Source organism: Leucoraja erinacea, chromosome 29 (genome assembly GCF_028641065.1).
Source record: "Leucoraja erinacea ecotype New England chromosome 29, Leri_hhj_1, whole genome shotgun sequence".
NCBI classification, from domain to species: domain Eukaryota; kingdom Metazoa; phylum Chordata; class Chondrichthyes; order Rajiformes; family Rajidae; genus Leucoraja; species Leucoraja erinaceus.
Genome location: NC_073405.1, coordinates 19,760,703 through 19,779,369, shown reverse-complemented (window position 1 = coordinate 19,779,369; position 18,667 = coordinate 19,760,703). Strand labels below are relative to the sequence as shown.

Sequence of the window (18,667 nt, the reverse complement as noted above, 5' to 3'; positions counted from 1 at the left end):
ATCCGATCAGGAGCACACTTTATCCACATAAATCAAACTTCACCGTCTTTAGAGTTACTAACTGGGCTAAAAAAACCTTTTTGTCACTTTTGGAGGACTAAATGAACTCCAACTTAATTGTGGCAACAATCTGGCACAAGCTATTTCATAACCATTAGTTATTGCCAAAGCTGTAGGAAGGGACTGCAGATGCTGGTTTAGACAGAAGATAGACACAAAATGCTGGAGTAACTCAACAGGACAGGCAGCCTTTCTGGAGAGAAGGAATGGGAGAACATCACCTATTTCTTCTATCCAGAGACGCTGCCTGTCGCGCTAATTTACTGCAGCATTTTGTGTCTAGCCATTGCCAATGCATTGGGTACTGGTCCATTTACATCAAAGAAGTAAGCATGCTTCAGATGTAAAATAATCAATGGTTCTGTTCAACTTCCAAGGGACAAAAAGTTGTCAACGACTTTAGCACCTGGTTAGCAACTGGTTTTGCGCTTGGAATGCTTGAGAGCATATAGACATCAAGTAGACCTCAAGTCAAGCCCAGAGAAAGAGTTTGATCACAAGAAGTAAGGAGGTGTGTGGATCTGGGAACGAGCGCTAAGAAGATGCGAAGAACCGGAAAGAACATGATCAGAAACATCACCCGTCCTCGTTCGCCAGAGATGCTGCCCGACGCTAAATCCAGCACTTTGTGCCTTTTGTTGATTCCTGATACTCGTTGATGTGGGTCATGTTGATGTTTTTTTTTTTTTTGTTTATTTTATTAGAAGTTAATACAGCACAAAACAGTACAGTGGAACCTAATTTTAGGTGCCAACTATGTAATACCGTAATCCATTCTATGTACAACCTCTAGTTTTATGTTATGAGAAGGAAGTAAGCAAGACAAGAAAAAGAAAACAATAGAAAGAGGAAAAAGTGGAAAAATAGATGGTAGAGAGTAGAAAAATGTGAAGTGTGTATATAAAAAATAAAAAAAGGAAGAGAGAAAGTGGAAAGTAGAAATAGAAGAGAAGGCCCCATAAAAGAGAATTTTTCAAATCTGTATTCGGAGATGGAGATCTATCCGCGTCATGAACTGAAATCAGCAATCTTTACGGTACCGCTGCATCACATGATTCCAAAAAGTCGATGAAAGGAGACCAACTCCTTAAGAATTGGTCATATTTATCTATTAGTCGGAGTCTCATTTCTTCAAGGCGTGCTATGTCCATCATATTCCTAATCCACATTTTAACAGTTGGTATGGTTGTATTTTTCCAAAATTTAAGTATCAATTTCTTTCCAATTATTAACCCATAATTAAAAAAACATTTTGATCTTTATTTAAATTGGTATCTTCTCCTATTATTCCAAATATAGTCCATTCCGTTTTGGGTTCTATTCTTGACTTGAAAAGCTTTGTAAATATATCAAATATATCACTGCAAAATTTATTCAACTTTGTACATCCTACAAATGAATGTGTTATATTAGCGTTTTGAAACAAACATTTATCGCATCTGGGAGGGACGTTTGGACATGTTGATGTTAATACTCATTCAATCTGGCCATTTGACCAGGTCGATAAAGCAGCATCTCCCACGTAGCTACTCTCCAGTGCTGCCTGGTATAGGACATGGTGGCCTCCTAACCCCAGACACACAGGACATCCTCTACACCTCTTGTCCCAGTATTTAGACACAAGCATTCTAGAAATGCACTACTCACTCTTGACTCCCAATAGTTTATCTGAGTACTCCCCTGGTGGTGGCTTGAGCTAGTGACCACATTTACCCTTGCAGTTAATGTGAATACTGTACGTGCGATTCCTTCAGGGCCACACGGTGGTGCAGCAGTAGAGTTGCTGCCTTACCGCGCCAGAGACCTGGGTTCGATTCTGACTACGGGTGCTGTCTGTACGGAGTACATTCTCCCTGTGACCGCATGGGTTTTCTCCAGATGCTCCGGTTTCCTCCCGCATTCCAAGTCGTGCAGGCTTGCGGGTTAATTGGCTGCTATAGATTGTCCCTAGACTGTAGGAACTAATGTATAGGGTAATTTTTGGTCGGTGCGGACTCGGAGGGCTCAAGGGCCTGTTTCTACACTGTACCTCTCAACTAAATCTCTAAACTAAACTTTGACCGTGTGTGTATCAATGCATGCATGTGTGCAATGTGCAGAAACCTCGAGCAAACCATACCGTACACTGGAAACTCACAAGGACGTAAATGTGAAAACCATGACTTCAGTCGGCACCAGTTATTTCCACTTCCATGAAGGTGACAGGGAGTAACACTAAATATTGTGAATTGATGTGAACAACTGTATCACCATAAATGCAAAAATCCTTTGCAAAAAAAGGTGATCATGATCATTTCTTTAGTGATCCAACTGAAACAATCAGGTTTGTGCATTGCTATTTCAGTACACGATTTGTGAAAACAGATGGTGGGGAAGAGGCGCAATGGTAGTGTTGTTGTCGTTGGAACAGCGCCTGAGACCTGGGTTCGAAACCTGACTGTGGTTGCTGTCTCTACAGAGTTCATTCCTTCTCCCTGTGTCTGCTTGGGTTTTCTTGGGGAACTATGGTTTCCTCCCACACACCATAGACGTACTGGTTTGTAGGTTAATTGGCTTGGGTAAAATTGTAAAAACTCAACCCATGAGTAAAATGTTCTTCAGATATCCCAAGATCAATAGTTCTCTAGATTAGATGAGAGACCAGTAATCACTTCAGGGCATTGCACATCACACACCGTTTCCTCAGTTTTCTACTGAATCTCATTTCTTTACACAAATATTATTTCTCTTTAACTTGGACCTTGCCAAAGGAGTTCATGAATAAAACACCTAGCTACGGCCCACTATTATAGTTATTTAATCTTTTTAATTGTGTTGGATGCTGTAAAGCAGTTCAGTTGGGTGAAATATCTGGAGGATGGTATTTTGCACTTGTCTAACTTCAAATGCCCGGCTTTCTATCCCAGTCCTTTCTCGGTAATAAGACTGTACAGATGAGACTGTCAGTGTTGCCATTTTTAGTTGGGTATATGTAATGTTTGTTGAATTTGTTGCATGTTGGAAGTGTACAAACATACTCAAATAGAAGCAGGTGTACCATTGCTGTCAAGGACTGAAGATGGACCTGACTTGAGCAAGATATAAGGCCAATCCTCTTCAATTCTGATGCACATTCAGTTACTGTTGCTATATGTCCATATTTGGGGCTTGTATGGGTCACTGAATTTGTAGGACAGTGCTTGTGTACGGGGTGATCGCTGGTCGGTGCAGACTCGATGGGCTGAAGGGCCTGTTTCCGCGCTAAAGTCTCTCTAAAGTCTAAAGTCTATAGCAGTTTTCTACTGTTTTCTGTTTGAGGATTCACAGTAACGTTCCCATAGCATGGAGCAATGCTGCCCCCCAGTGGTCCTCCATGAGTAGGAACATTCACTGAACTGTGGTCGCTCATCTCCCAGTCTCCCGCTCCGCCACATAGAAATTCATTTGAAAACTGTGGCATCTCATTTCTTTTGAACTACATTTAAAAATAATTTTAAAAGAAATTTACAGTCAGTTTTGTGATGGGGAAGTTTTTTTTTTAATCCCATGTGTGTACTAATCGTTGTTTCAGCTTCCAGAGGCCCAGGAGCTGTTGGAGCGGACGCAGAGGGAGGAGCTACGCCCGAGGGGTAGGGTTAAAACCCGAGCGCGGGGCTTGTTTTTTACAGAGGCCCAGGAGCCGTTGGAGCGGTCACAGAGGGAGGAGCGGAACCCAAATCTGCAACGTTCCAACATCCCGTTCGCATTTCGAAACAAGGGAGCTTGAGGAAGCCGCTGTTTGGTGGAAGCGGACAAGGGGGAGCAGCTGATTGGGAAACAGATCCCTGTTGATTTCTTCCAGCAGTTTGTATTGTGTTGTACTTTGTATTGTATTGTATTGTATTGTACTTTGTATTGTATTGTATCCTAGGTAAGGGGGAGAATGACGGCCAGGGCAGTTTACTGCTCTGGATGTCAGATGTGGAAGGTCAAGGAATCTGATAACCTTCCAGACGTCCAGGTGCGTCGAAATGGGTCTCCTAATGGACCGTATTAGGAACCTGGAGCAGCAGCTCGATGACCTCCGTCTGGTCAGGGAGAGCGAAGAAGTCATAGAGAGGAGATACAGAGAGGTGGTCACTCCAAGACCACAAGAGGCAGGCAAGTGGGTCGCGGTTAGGAGAGGCAAGGGGCAGAGGCAGGGACTAGAGAGTGCCCCGGTGGCTGTACACCTTGACAATAAGTACTCCTGTTTGAGTACTGTTGGGGGGGACAGCCCACCTGGGGGTAGCAACAGCGGCCGGGCCTCCGGTACAGAGACCGTTCCTGTTGCTCAGAAGGGTAAGGAAAAGAAGAGGAGGGCATTAGGACTCTATAGTTAGGGGGTCAGACAGGCGATTCTGTGGACGCAGTCGGGAGACCCGGATGGTAGTTTGCCTCCCTGGTGCCAGGGTCTGGGATGTGTCTGAACGTGTCCAAGATATCCTGAAATGGGAGGGAGAGGAGCCCGAAGTCGGGTACATATAGGTACCAATGACATAGGTAGAAAAAGAGAAGGGGTCCTGAAAGGAGAATTTAGGGAGTTAGGAGGAGAGTTAAGGAGAAGGACCGCAAAGATAACAATCACAGGATTACTGCCTGTGCCACGCGACAGTGAGAGTAGGAATGGAGCGAGGTGGAGGATAAATGCGTAGCTGAAGGACTGGTGCAGAGGTCAGGGATTCAAGTTTCTGGATCATTGGGACCTCTTTTGTGGAAGGTGTGACCTATACAAAAAGGATGGGTTGCACTTGAACCCGAGGGGGACCAATATCCTGGCGGGGAGATTTGCAAAGGCTACTGCAGAGACTTTAAACTAGAACGGTTGGGAGGAGGGACTCAAATAGAGAAAGCTCGTAGACAGTGTTTGAGGCAGGAGGCAGAGAAGGGTGTAGAAACATAGTAGAAACATAGAAACATAGAAAATAGGTGCAGGAGTAAGAAATTCGGCCCTTCGAGCCTGCACCGCCATTCAATATGATCATGGCTGATAATCCAACTCAGCATCCTGCACCTGCCTTCTCTCCATACCCCCTGATCCCTTTAGCCACAAGGGCCACATGTAACTCCCTCTTAAATATAGCCAATGAACTGGCCTCAATTACCTTCTGTGGCAGAGGATTCCAGAGATTCACCACTCTCTGTGTGAAAAATGTTTTCCTCATCTCGGTCCTAAAAGATTTCCCCCTTATCCTTAAACTGTGACCTGGGATGTCAGGACTTTCATATCATCGGGAACAATCTTCCTGCAACTAGCCTGTCCAACCACTTAAGAATTTTGTACGTTTCTATAAGATCCCCCCTCAATCTTCTAAATTCTAGCGAGTACAAACCGAGTCTATCCGGTCTTTCTTCATATGAAAGTCCTGACATCCCAGGAATCAGTCTGGTGAACCTTCTCTGTACTCCCTCTATGGCAAGAATGTCCTTCCTCAGATTAGGAGCCCAAAACTATACGCAATACTCCAGGTGTAGTCTCACCAGGACCCTGTACAACTGCAGTAGAACCTCCCTGCTCCTATACTCAAATACATTTGCTATGAATGCTAACATACCATTCGCCTTTTTCACTGCCTGCCACACCTGCATGCGTACTTTTAATGAATGGTGTACCATGACACCCAGGTCTCTTTGCATCTCCCCCTTTCTAATCGACCACCATTCAGATAATAGTCTACTTTCCTGTTTTTGCCACCAAAGTGGATAACCTCACATTTATCCACATTATACTGCATCTGCCATGCATTTGCCCACTCACCCAGCCTATCCAAGTCACCTTGCAGCCTCCTAGCATCCTCCTCACAGCTAACACTGCCCCCCAGCTTTGTGTCATCCGCAAACTTGGAGATGTTGCTTTCAATTCCCTCGTCCAAATCATTAATATATATATATATCATAAATAGCTGGGGTCCCAGCACTGAGCCTTGCGGTACCCCACTAGTCACTGCCTGCCATTGTGAAAAGGACCCGTTTACTCCTACTCTTTGCTTCCTGTTTGCCAGCCAGTTCTCTATCCACATAAATACTGAACCCCCAATACCGTGTGCTTTAAGTATGTATACTAATCTCTTATGTGGAACCTTGTCGAAAGCCTTCTGAAAGTACAGATATAACACATCCTTTTCTCCCTTATCCACTCTACTAGTTACATCCTCGAAAAATTCTATAAGATTCGTCAGACATGATTTACCTTTCATAAATCCATGCTGACTTTGTCCAATGATTTCACCACTTTCTAAATGTGCTGCTATCCCATCTTTAATAACTGATTCTAGCAGTTTCCCCACTACCGACGTTAGACTAACTGGTCTGTAATTCCCCGTTTTCTCTCTCCCTCCCTTTTTAAAAAGTGGGGTTACATTAGCTACCCTCCAATCCTCAGAAACTACTCCAGAATCTAAAGAGTTTTGAAAAATTATCACTAATGCATCCACTATTTCTAGGGCTACTTCCTTAAGTACTCTGGGATACAGCCTATCTGGCCCTGGGGATTTATCGGTCTTTAATCCATTCAATTTACCTAACACCACTTCCCGGATAACCTGGATTTCACTCAGTTACTCCATCTCATTTGACCCCCGGTTCCCTGCTATTTCCGATTTCCGGCAGATTATTTATGTCTTCCATAGTGAAGACAGAACCAAAGTAGTTATTCAATTGGTCTGCCATGTCCTTGTTCCCCATGATCAATTCACCTGTTTCTGACTGCAAGGGACCTACATTTGTTTTAACTAATCTTTTTCTCTTCACATATCTATAAAAGCTTTTGCAGTCAGTTTTTATGTTCCCTGTCAGTTTTCTTTCATAATCTATTTTCCCTTTCCTAATTAAGCCCTTTGTCCTCCTCTGCTGGACTGAATTTCTCCCAGTTCTCTGGTAGGCTGCTTTTTCTGGCTAATTTGTATGCTTCATCTTTCGTTTTGATACTATCCCTGATTTCCCTTGTTAACCACGGATGCACTACCTTTCCCGATTTATTTTTTTGCCAAACTGGGATGAACAATTGTTGTAGTTCATCCATGCAGTCTTTAAATGCCTTCCATTGCATATCCACCGTCAACCCATTAAGAATCAATTGCCAGTCTATCTTGGCCAATTCACGTCTCATACCCTCAAAGTTACCTTTCTTTAAGTGTTTCTGAATTAACAATGTAAAATCAGGGTAGAAGCAATTGCTAGGGGGGGAAGAAGAAAATAATAATAAACAGAGAATAAGAGGTGGTGGGGTTCTTAAATGTGTGAGCAGTGAGACAGAGGGGTGTAAAATGAGGGTAGAAGCAATAGGTAGCAAGGTGAAAAGTAAAAGGGGCAGGTAGACAAATCCAGGGCAAAAATCAAAAAGGGCCACTTTTCAACATAATTGTATAAGGGGTAAGAGCGTTGTAAAAACAAGCCTGAAGGCTTTGTGTCTCAATGCAAGGCGCATTCGTAATAAGTTGGATGAGTTGAATGTGCAGATAGCTATTATTGACTATGATATAGTTGGGATCACAGAGACATGGCTCCAGGGTGACCAAGGCTGGGAGCTGAACATCCAGGGATATTCAATATTCAGGAGGGATAGACAGAAAGGAAAAGGAGGTGGGGTAGCGTTGCTGGTTAGAGAGGAGATTGACGCAATGGAAAGGAAGGACATTAGCTTAGAGGATGTGGAATCGATATGGGTAGAGTGGTGAAATCATTGGACAAAGTCAGCATGGATTTACGAAATGTAAATCATGTCTGACGAATTTGATGGAATTTTTCGAGGATATAACTAGTAGAGTGGATAAGAGAGAACCAGTGGATGTGATATATCTGGACTTTCAGAAGGCTTTCGACAAAGTCCCACATAAGAGATTAGTATACAAACTTAAAGCACGGTATAGGGGGTTCAGCATTGATGTAGATAGAGAACTGGCTGGCAAACAGGAAGCAAAGAGTCGGAGTAAACGGGTCCTTTTCAGAATGGTCTGCAGTGACTAGTGGGGTACCGCAAGGCTCAGTGCTGGGACCCCAGCTATTTACAATATATATTAATGATTTGGACGAGGGAATTGAATGCAACATCTCCAAGTTTGCGGATGACACGAAGCTGGGGGGCAGTGTTAGCTGTGAGGAGGATGCTAGGAGGCTGCAAGGTGACTTGGATAGGCTGGGTGAGTGGGCAAATGCATGGCAGATGCAGTATAATGTGGATAAATGTGAGGTTATCCACTTTGGTGGCAAAAACAGGAAAGTAGACTATTATCTGAATGGTGGCCGATTAGGAAAAGGGGAGATGCAACGAGACCTGGGTGTCATGGTACACCAGTCATTGAAAGTAGGCATGCAGGTGCAGCAGGCAGTGAAGAAAGCCAATGGTATGTTAGCATTCATAGCAAAAGGATTTGAGTATAGGAGCAGGGAGGTTCTACTGCAGTTGTACAGGGTCTTGGTGAGGCCACACCTGGAGTATTGCGTACAGTTTTGGTCTCCAAATCTGAGGAAAGACATTCTTGCCATAGAGGGAGTACAGAGAAGGTTCACCAGACTTCCTGGGATGTCAGGACTTTCATATGAAGAAAGACTGGATAGACTCGGCTTGTACTCGCTAGAATTTAGGAGATTGAGGGGGCATCTTATAGAAACTTACACAATTCTTAAGGGGTTGGACAGGCTAGATGCAGGAAGATTGTTCCCGATGTTGGGGAAGTCCAAGATAAGGGGTCACAGTTTGAGGATAGAGGGGAAATCCTTTAGGACCGAGATGAGAAAAACATTTTTCACACAGAGAGTGGTGAATCTCTGGAACTCTCTGTCAATTAAGGTAGTTGATGCCAGTTCATTGGCTGTATTTAAGAGGGAGTTAGATGTGGCCCTTGTGGCTAAAGGGATCAGGGGGTATGGAGAGAAGGCAGGTACAGGATACTGAATTGGATGATCAGCCATGATCATATTGAATGGCGGTGCAGGCCCGAAGGGCCGAATGGCCTACTCCTGCACCTATTTTCTATGTTTCTGTACAACATTAACTAGAATCCCCGCTTTATTACTTTCTATTTGTCGCAAGTGGGAATAATAGAAATCTATATCTTTGTGGTAACTATTTGAGGTCCACGCTGAACACTCTTCCTTTGTTGCTACGGCAAAACTCTGGTCCCTCATTATGAAGGTAAACTCTTTCGGGAAGTTCGCCTCGGACTAACGGCAAACTGCAATTCTTATGAAAAAAGATGATGGCTTCAAAGAATTTGAGTGAAGTTTCCCATTGTTTATATCATATGTGAATGGGCCAATTGCACCCTAACGCGTTCCAGCTGAGTGTGCACAATCACAAAGTCATCAACCTTCAATATTTTTACTTCTTTTTATTTGCATGCAATATAATTGGATGAATACACCAAAAGTAAAGGATTTTGATAACCAAACATTCACAGAGCAGGAAATACTTCCCAACAACACGTTAAAATACACCAATCATTGGTTCTTGCTGCAAGAGTTGAGACTTGAGGAATTTAATTTTCTTGAGGTACAATCACCAAGTTTTAACACCCACTTACTGAAGAGTTTAGCCTGTAATTCTACTTGAGCAATACACACAATTCTATAATAGCTGTCAGATTCTATTTCTTTAGAGAGCCAGATTTATCATTCAAATCGGCATATACTTAATATATTGGGTAGTCGACGATGGCTGTTATTTTACACATGTTCTTGCCCATGATCATCTTCATGAAGCCGTTATCACCCCAATTTACTCCCCAGCTAGGAAAAGAAGAAAACCTATTAATACATGAAATAGCCTAATCTTACTCAGTTAAATCATTAGCAAAGTCTCTAAATTATTGTTTTCATGTACATTGTTGCCCAGGACTTTGATGCAATGACTATGAAATCTCAGCAAGGCCACCATTTTCTCAGAAGTCTGCGGAGATTTGGCATGCCACTGAATACTCTATCGACTTCTAGAGCTTGGTAATTCGAACACCGTGGAATGAAAAAAAAACGAACGGATGTTGCACGGTCCATCTCGTATTGACCTCCCCACCACTGAAGGGATTTATAGGAAGCACTGCCTAAAGAAGGCAGCTAATATCATCAAAGACCCACACCATGCTGGCCACATTCTCATCACATTGGTACCATCTGGAAGAAAATATGAGCGACCTGAGGACAGTTACCTCCAGTTTCAAGAGCAGCTTCTTCCCTTAAACCAACTGTTGGACTATCCCGCACAACACTAAACACAACCCCACCTCAGAACCGAACTACAATGCACTTTGCACTACTAAGATCGCACTACATACTTTGGCTTGCATTAATATGGTCTGGCTTACCAAGTGTAAATTATGCTTTATGGTATGTTTATTGTGCTGTTGCTTTTAATGTGTCCATAATTCTGCAGTAAGTAAGAATTTCATTATTTTGATCCCAATGCATATGGCAAACACTCTTGAATCTTGACACTCTTGACCCATATAACAGTGAGCCCTGAACATTTTAAAATCAATTAATTCATATCATCCCTAGGGCTCTAATCACTATGCACATCCTTCAATTCCATATTCCAGTTTTTGCCCTTCATTCACTTGCATTTGGCCTGTAAAAAACATACCCTTGAATCTTTTTAATGGCAGGTTCATCATATTTCTTATACCTACTTTGAAAATCTCTCTCCGAACTTGTTCATTATCTTCCACCAAGAACCTCATATTGCTTTTCTAACATTTCTACCACTCCTTAGCATACATAATCAGGCATGGCATAAATGAAGTTCCATTTTTTTTCCAAAAGGCAACACAGAACATTCCTCTAAAGATGCCTGAAGGAGTCTGAAGAAGGGTCTTGCCCAAAACGTCATCTATTCCTTTGCTGCAGAGATGCTGCCTGACCCGCTGAGTTACTCCAGCTTTTTGTGTCTGTCTTTGGTCTCAAACCAGCATCTGCAGATCTGACTTAGACAACACATAGAACTTCCTGAACTCTTTAATGAACAGATGTCCTTCATCTACACAAGTTCTAAAACCTTACTCATTCCTCTTCTAAAATCTTACTCATGCCACAGAAGGCTGTGGAGGCCAAGTCAGTGGATATTTTTAAGGCAGAGACAGATAGAATCTTGATCAGTACAGGTGTCAGAAGTTATGGGGAGAAGGCAGGAGAGTGGGATTAGGGGGGAGAGATAGATCAGCCATGATTGAATGGCAGAGTAGACTTGATGGGCTGAATGACCTAATTCTGCTCCTATCCCTTATGACCTAATGTTTCATTTTCTACTGCAGTATCGGTCACCTACCTGTTCTTAATGATCCAATATTTTTCGGTAGGTGAATGCATATAACCAATCACTGTCACTGCGTGATTTACAGATTTGTTACAAGCAGGATCATCAAAGATACCTGTAAAAAAACATGGTATGGTAGATTGAGGTTTGCATACCTTAAATGAATGTTAAGGCTGGGACAATATAGGAGGTTTGTGCTCTGTATATTTTCAATGCATTAAAAGTATATGATTGTTCAGCATGATTTAAACCATAACATTTACTACACCTGCACATAGTCCTTTCGTGAATATTCTGAAATATGATTTGAAGTGAAAAGTGAAGTAAAAATACTCTACACTTGTGGAATATTTACCTGTGCCTTTAAATTGCGAGAATTTGCGTGACATGTGAACAGCAACAGAAATAGGCCCATGACTTTCCACCAACTGCATTAATGTTGTCTCATCTGTGTTCTTCAATCTCCGGTAGCCAGAGATTTGGCTGACAGGTGATGACGAGTTAAGACTGCAATTCGTTTGCTGCAGATTGCATAGGAAGGGGGGAAACAGTTTGTTAAGAAAGTCATTTTTAAGTTTAGTTAAAGATACAGTGTGGAAACAAGCCCTTCAGCCCACCGAGTCCGTGCTGAGCATCGATCCCCGCACACTAACATTACCCTACACACACTAGGGACAATTTTAATTTTATACCAAGCCAATTTGCTCACAAACCTGTATGTCTTTGGAGTGTGGGACGAAACCTGAGAGATTCCCGGAGAAAACCCATGCATATTACGGGGAGAACGTAGAATGTCAGTACAGAACTAATTATTGGATGAGAAGGCAGACAAAAATGCTGGAGAAACTCAGCGGGTGAGGCAGCATCTATGGAGCGAAGGAAATAGGCAAAGTTTCGGGTCGAGACCCTTCTTCAGACGAGACACTTCTTCTTCTTGGAGGAGAAAATCTACTGGCAAAGTTGATGGACAAAGTCCTAGGTTTACTGGGTAAATGTCTGATCACTCTGCAATAGTGGAGTATAGAAACATAGACATAGAAAATAGGTGCATGAGTAGGCCATTCGGCCCTTCGAGCCTGCACCGCCATTCGATATGATCATGGCTGATCATCCAACTCAGTATCCCATCCCTGCCTTCTCTCCATACATCCTGATCCCTTTAACTTGTTTCAGAATGTAAATTGTTTAGCAGTCTTTAGAGTCAAGGATCTCCTTCGAACAAAGATCAATGGAGACTAAGTTTTAAACCAGAACATCTTACCCAAAGTGATAATAAGCAGGCTTATCAAACTGTGTAGCATAAAAACATTCAGACAATAAATGTACCTTTCCCTGATATGGATATGAAATACTACTTTCAATTCCTGTATCGCGTATGTAATTATATGCTCTGTACACCCATCCTCCAGAGCATCCACGTCCTCGATAACTAACGGCACAGTCAATAAGATTTTGCTCACTGAGTTCAGTAAGATTGTTTGTTTTATTGTACATTTGTCCTTCCACTGTGGCAACTGCTGTAAAGGCCCAGCAAGCGGCACATCTTTTCTGATAATAAAGCAGATACAATGAAGATGTCAACAAATACAACATTGAAATTTCTATAACTTTAATCACAAAGTTCTTATTCTTACTATCATTTCATTATTATGTATTTGAATGCCAGGTATCAGTTCTACAGACATAGTTAATGGCATTGAAGGTGTCCTCCAATTACTGAATTTTGAGCTACTCCACTTATCCGAATGCCAATAACATATTGTGTCTTCCAAATCGTGCGCTCTTCTTCCATGTATCATGTTTTGTTTTACTTAGTTTAGTTTAGTTTAGTTTAGTTTAGTTTAGTTTAATTTAGAGGTACAGCGCGGAAACTGGGCCTTCGGCCCACCGAGTCCGCACCGACCAGTGATCTCCACACATTAACGCAAGCTTACACACACTAGGGACAATTTACACTTATACCAAGTATGAAAACCCAAGCCAATTAACCTACAAACCTGTACGTCTTCGGAGTGTGGGAGGAAACCGAAGATTTCAGAGAAAACCCACGTGGTCACGGGGAGAACATACAAACTCCGTACAGGCAGCACCCGTAGCCGGGATCTGTCGTTGTAAGTGCTGTAAGGCAGCGTTCTACCACTGCGCCTCCGTGCTGCACCGTTTACTATAACAACTTTGCCTCACAATTTTCATGTCATCAATGTTACTGGAAAAACAGCAACTTGCCGTGGAGTCATAGACCCATACAGCACGGAAACAGGTCCTTCAACTCAACTTGCCCATGATGACCAAGATACCCCATCAAAGCTGATTCAAATTCCTGCGCCTGGCCCATATTCCTCTAAACCCTTTTTTTGTTTTATTAAATTTCCGTGGGTGAATATGGCAAAGTTAAGCATGTATTGAGCATTTTTATTCCACAAATTCTATGGAATTAAATGGGCAACTTATGAAATCATGATGAGATGCTATGGTGCATATAGAGAGTCACCATTCCAGCTGCTGATTCATACTAAAAATGCTTCAGAACATTCAACTATATTCATTCAATATTGATCTTAGTTTCAGTTTAGAGATAGAGTATGGAAACAGGTCCTTCGGCCCACCGAGTCCGCACTGATCAGCGATCCCTGCACGCTCTACCCTACACACACTGGGACAATTTACATTTATACAAAGCCAATTACAAAGAGAAAAACCCATGCATGTCACCGGGAGAATGTACAAACTCGGTACAGACAAGCACCCGTAGGCAGGATGGAACCCGGGTCTCTGGGACTGTAAGGCAGTAGCTCTACCACTTCACTGCGCTACCCTGACTCCCACTGAAATTTGTCCTTGCTAATCAGGAAGGTCTCACCATTATGATGTGCTGAATTGATCAGATCAGGAATAAGGTACAATGAGAGGGTAGTTGGTGGAGCAGGCCGTGTGTGTTTATGAGGAGTGAGAAGGATGCAGGCAATGGGGTCAGTTGGGTCATGGAAGGGTGGTATAATCAGACATGTTCTTATCCAGTAGAACTTACAGTAATGAAAGGATTAGCTTTATCTGAAATCATGTAAAACAAACATGCCCAGTTCAAACTTTTACATGAACATTTAAAAAGTACTATAGATGTTGGAAATCTGAAACAAAATGTAGGATCAAGCAAACTAACTTCACAGACCAAAAATATTCATTGTTTTGCTCTCTAGGTAGAGAGCAAAACAATGTCCTGACCTTCCAAAAGTTTCCTGCATTTGTTTTTACTTTACATACTAACTAAAGCTATTCGAGGGACATAGCCGAGAACGTAATTCAGTACCCTTACATGATTTCTGATGTGGTTGACACAGAAATCTATTCATCTCTCACTTTTCAATAATGAATAGTATCTCCAACTGGAATCTGCATTCAGTTTAGCAAGGACTATTTTTGTTGCTTGTTTGTAGAAAAAAATCAGAGGGTAAGGAGTAAAAGATTTATAAGGGATCTGTGGAGAACCTTTATCAGCCAGAGAGTGATGGGTATCGGGAAATCATTGTCGGAGAAAGTGGTGGCAACAGAGTTGCTGACAGCATTTCAGAAGTGTCGCAACAAGTACACAAATTGCCTACTGATTTTAGACTAAAGACCAACCAAAGGAGGGTGGAATTAATATGGATGGACACAAAGTGCTGGAGCAACTCAGTGGGTCAGGCAGCATTTCTGGGGAACATGGTCAGTGTCTGAAGAAGGTGCCTGAAACATCACGTATCTATATTCCCCAGAGATGCTGCCTGACCCACTGAGGTCCACTACAGCACTTTGTGTCCCTTTGTACAAATCAGCATCCCCAGTTCCTTGTTTCTATTTAATATGGATGTGCTCAGTGTTGTGGCATTCACTATAACTCTCTGACCCGACTAAGCGTATTTGACAATTTACATACAAAAACAAGTGAGGCAATGAAGGTAAGAGATACCTGGTTTCTTATGCTGGTAACATAGCCCTCATCAGCCCAATTCTTCGACTGTGTAATTGCAGGCAATTCTTCCAGGCCAACATCAAAGAGAACCTTAGAGAAAAGTAATGCAGAATTAAATGTGGTCTATTTTCACAAAGTAGAAGGTAGCTCCAAAGGATCAAGTAAACTGATTTCATTTTCCATGGGGTATACTTTGTTCAGTTTAAAGTTGCTAAGGTTAACAAATTAAGTGACCTTGATGGAGAATTGAGAAAGGCAGCAGGATACAGAAAGCCAATGTCGAATGATTTTTCATATTTCCAGTTTAAAACCGAAAGATTCTTCCAATTGCAATTCTCTCATTAACCTGGCCCGTAAAATGATCGCCGAAAAGGCTGTGAAAACTACAGAGAGGGTGCAAAGGAATTTACTGAGATGACTGAGGTGATGAAGGATACAAGATAACATTATATATCTTTCCTCCAGGAGAAAAGGAAATTAGGAAGGCGTCTGCTCGAGATGATGAATTTACACGGGCAAATATGTGTCGGTTGAAACTGGTCGGGAGATATGGATTTAAAATGTTGAGCAAAAAGTACATTGTGGAATGTGATGATAAATATATTTTTAACGCAGAATGAGTTCACTGCCTGTGGGGACGATGGAAACAGAATCAACTCGTTTCTTCAAGAAGAAATCAGAATGGACTTGTTGTGCAGGGTTTCAGGAGCAAAAGTTCATGCATTCTAGGAGAAGAATTATGTCATTCGTTCAATCAAGTCTACTCCGCCATTCCATCACGGCTGATCTATCTTTCACTCACAACCCCTTTCACCCTATAACCCCTGACACCAGATAGGAGCAATAATAGGAGCCTGGGATGGGTGGGCTTGGTCTGGACTTGCTCTGCCTGGAGTCAGCATAGTTTTGGTTGGCAAAGCAGCTTCCTTCAATGCCATAACCATTCCATGATTTTATAGTTGATGGCCTCGTTCCTGGCCTGGGCAGAAATTAATCTCTTGTTTTCCATTTTTATTAATTAATTAGAATACTTTCATGACATTGAAAATGAAGGTCAATTTGAATATTTCAGGAAGGTGAAGCTATTTATTGTTCATTTTACCTCGAAAAGGATAATATATTTCAGAATGTTATTTTTTAGTTAATAGAGGTACAGCACAGAAACAGGCCCTTTGGCATCCGAGTCCGTGCCAACCAGTGATCCCCACACACTAACACTATTCTACACACTCGGGTCAATTTACAATTGTACCAAAGCAATGAACCCACAAACCTGTATGTCTTTGGCGTGTGGGAGGAAACAGGAGCACCCGGAGAAACCCCATGCAAGTCACGGGGAGAACATACAAACTCTGTACAGACAGCACCCGTAGTCAGGATCGAACTCGGGTCTCCGGCGCTGTAAGACAGCAACTCTTTCGCTCTGCCACGTTCCTAGTCAGGGAATTATAAAATCCCACAATACTGATGGAAGTAGTTTTGCCAGCTCTATGAAGAGCTATCTAGTTAAACCGTGTCCCTTGTTTCTTCCATGTATCCCAGTACATTTTTCCAGTGTAACTAACTACATTTTGGTAGTGTTATATTATTGGGACCATCCTTTCAGTCAATGCTTTCCACATTAAAATATCTTGGAATGCAAAAAAAATCTTTCAAGTTCCCCAATGGGTCTTTTGGATGTTTCAGTGAACACAAAATTTGGAGACAAATTGTGAATCAAAAAAAATGACCAATCGAATGTGGAATCGACAATCTAATGTACTATCTCTTGAGTCACCTTCCAGGTACCCTTAATCCCATGACTTACCGAAGTAGCTGGGACCGTAGCGATAACACTCGAAATGAACATCACAAAGATGGACAGCTCCATGTTTGAGGTATCTGATGGATCAAATTTGCCTTTGTGAAAAGCTATAAGTAATAAAACACGTAGAGGGTGAAGTGAAGTTACAAGTTCACAATATCATATTCTTTACCTTCTTTATAAGAATCCCTCTTAAAGGAGCAATATTGTTTCAGGGGGCCAGGTCACAGGTTCCAAATTTTAATTCGTTACCAGATAGTATTTGAGGCCATTTTGTGGGATCGGTGTGATAATCCCAACGAGGTTCCAGCCATCACCACCCATTTCCCTTTACTTTGACCCAATGAAATACCATAGGATTATTCCATTTCATGTTAGACATCTGATTCCCAGACTTTGTTCTCTGCTTTTCCACAATCACAGATTGCAAGTGATGGCCTCTTGAGACAGTATCTTTGGGAGAGAACAAATACTCTTTGTGCTATGTGACTACCTACGAGTTTATGTTATCTCCCCAAAGAGGCAGAAAAACAGAGCAAAACCATTCTGCTATTCTCCATTTTTATCATCTATATTGAGTTCATTTACACCCGTCTTTGCCATCAAACAATCTCGTCTATGGGCTAACATCTCTATTAACATTTGCAATGGACATACATGCAGTCACATGGAAATAACACACAGACTGTTTTTTTGTTTAGCACTGTCGGATAAGAAAATTAGGTTCACTCTGTCCATGAGAATAACCTTACCTTGTGATGGAGTTGCTTGCAAACTTGAGACTGAGCTGTTCCGTGTTGGAGCTGGAGTTTTGGGATGGCTTATATACCCAAGGAAGATGCAAAAATAACCTTGCTAATAAGGTCTTAAATTGCATCAATTGTAGGATAGTGTTCTAAGTCCATCATTACCTACTTCTGCACCCACCCTGATCTAATGGATTGCATCAATTTGCTCATGTGTTAATCCCATCAATTCGCACAAATGACCTAAAATCATATCATGATGCTCAAGTATGTTCTTTAGAGGCCATGGTAAGATGTATAGTGTTACTTCAGTAGTCAATAGTGTTTTTTCTGTGCAGAACATTGCGATGGAGAACCGATCATGGTCATTCCATATTCACCACGATGCTGAGTTTGAGGTATACACTTTCACCCCATGTTACATTTTGAATGTGAAGTTTAAAGATTTTTTTCTCTTTAAATTTCTGTGGAGGCTCGAGAATAAACCTCTATGTGACCAAAAGATGACACTATTTCAGCACATTTTCATGAGGAACATGGAAACTGCAGGAGTAGGCCATTCAGGCCTTCGGGTATTCAATATACTGAGTTGGATGATCAGCCCTGATCATATTGAATGGCGGTGCAGGCTCGAAGGGCAGAATGGCCTACTCCTGCACCTATTTTCTATGTTTCTAATATGAATATGGTTGATCATCCAACATCAATGCCCCGTTCCTGCTTTCTCCCCACATCCCTTGATTCCGTTAGCCCTAAGAGCTACATCTAACTCTCTCTTGAATACATCAAGAGAGACTATTCTCCAATAGTCTGCAGTTTTTGTTGTTTTATTTATTGATTTATTTCTGTAAACAACAGGTGGATGA

The 18,667-nt window shown here is 42.0% G+C and overlaps 1 protein-coding gene across 2 annotated transcripts; it reads right to left on the bottom strand.

The window, feature by feature from the left end:
- Positions 1-9,347: 9,347 nt before the first annotated feature.
- LOC129711281 (procathepsin L-like) lies at positions 9,348-18,277 on the bottom strand. Of its 2 annotated transcripts, none has more exons than XM_055658824.1 (7): positions 17,808-18,277; positions 17,059-17,132; positions 15,249-15,341; positions 12,629-12,850; positions 11,658-11,823; positions 11,315-11,417; positions 9,348-9,783 (listed from the first exon to the last, which is right to left on the bottom strand). In XM_055658824.1, the coding sequence occupies exons 2-7, from the start codon at positions 17,119-17,121 to the stop codon at positions 9,687-9,689; spliced, it is 744 nt and encodes a 247-aa protein (XP_055514799.1). In that variant the 5' UTR covers positions 17,122-17,132; positions 17,808-18,277; the 3' UTR covers positions 9,348-9,686. The 2 variants fall into 2 exon arrangements, with proteins under 2 accessions (XP_055514799.1, XP_055514797.1); XM_055658822.1 differs by having other exon boundaries at positions 17,059-17,162; positions 17,808-18,275.
- Between the last annotated feature and the right edge of the window lie 390 nt (positions 18,278-18,667).

What these genes read in the sequence shown, in the direction of transcription:
- LOC129711281 (XM_055658824.1), bottom strand. Translation starts at nt 17,121, where the DNA reads ATGGAGCTGTCCATCTTTGTGATGTTCATTTCGAGTGTTATCGCTACG. An exon ending in TTACCAGCATAAGAAACCAG is followed by an intron (nt 12,851 to 15,248) that starts GTATCTCTTACC and finishes CTTTATTATCAG; the next exon opens with AAAAGATGTGCCGCTTGCTG. An exon ending in TATTGGATCATTAAGAACAG is followed by an intron (nt 9,784 to 11,314) that starts GTAGGTGACCGA and finishes TTCTTTTCCTAG; the next exon opens with CTGGGGAGTAAATTGGGGTG.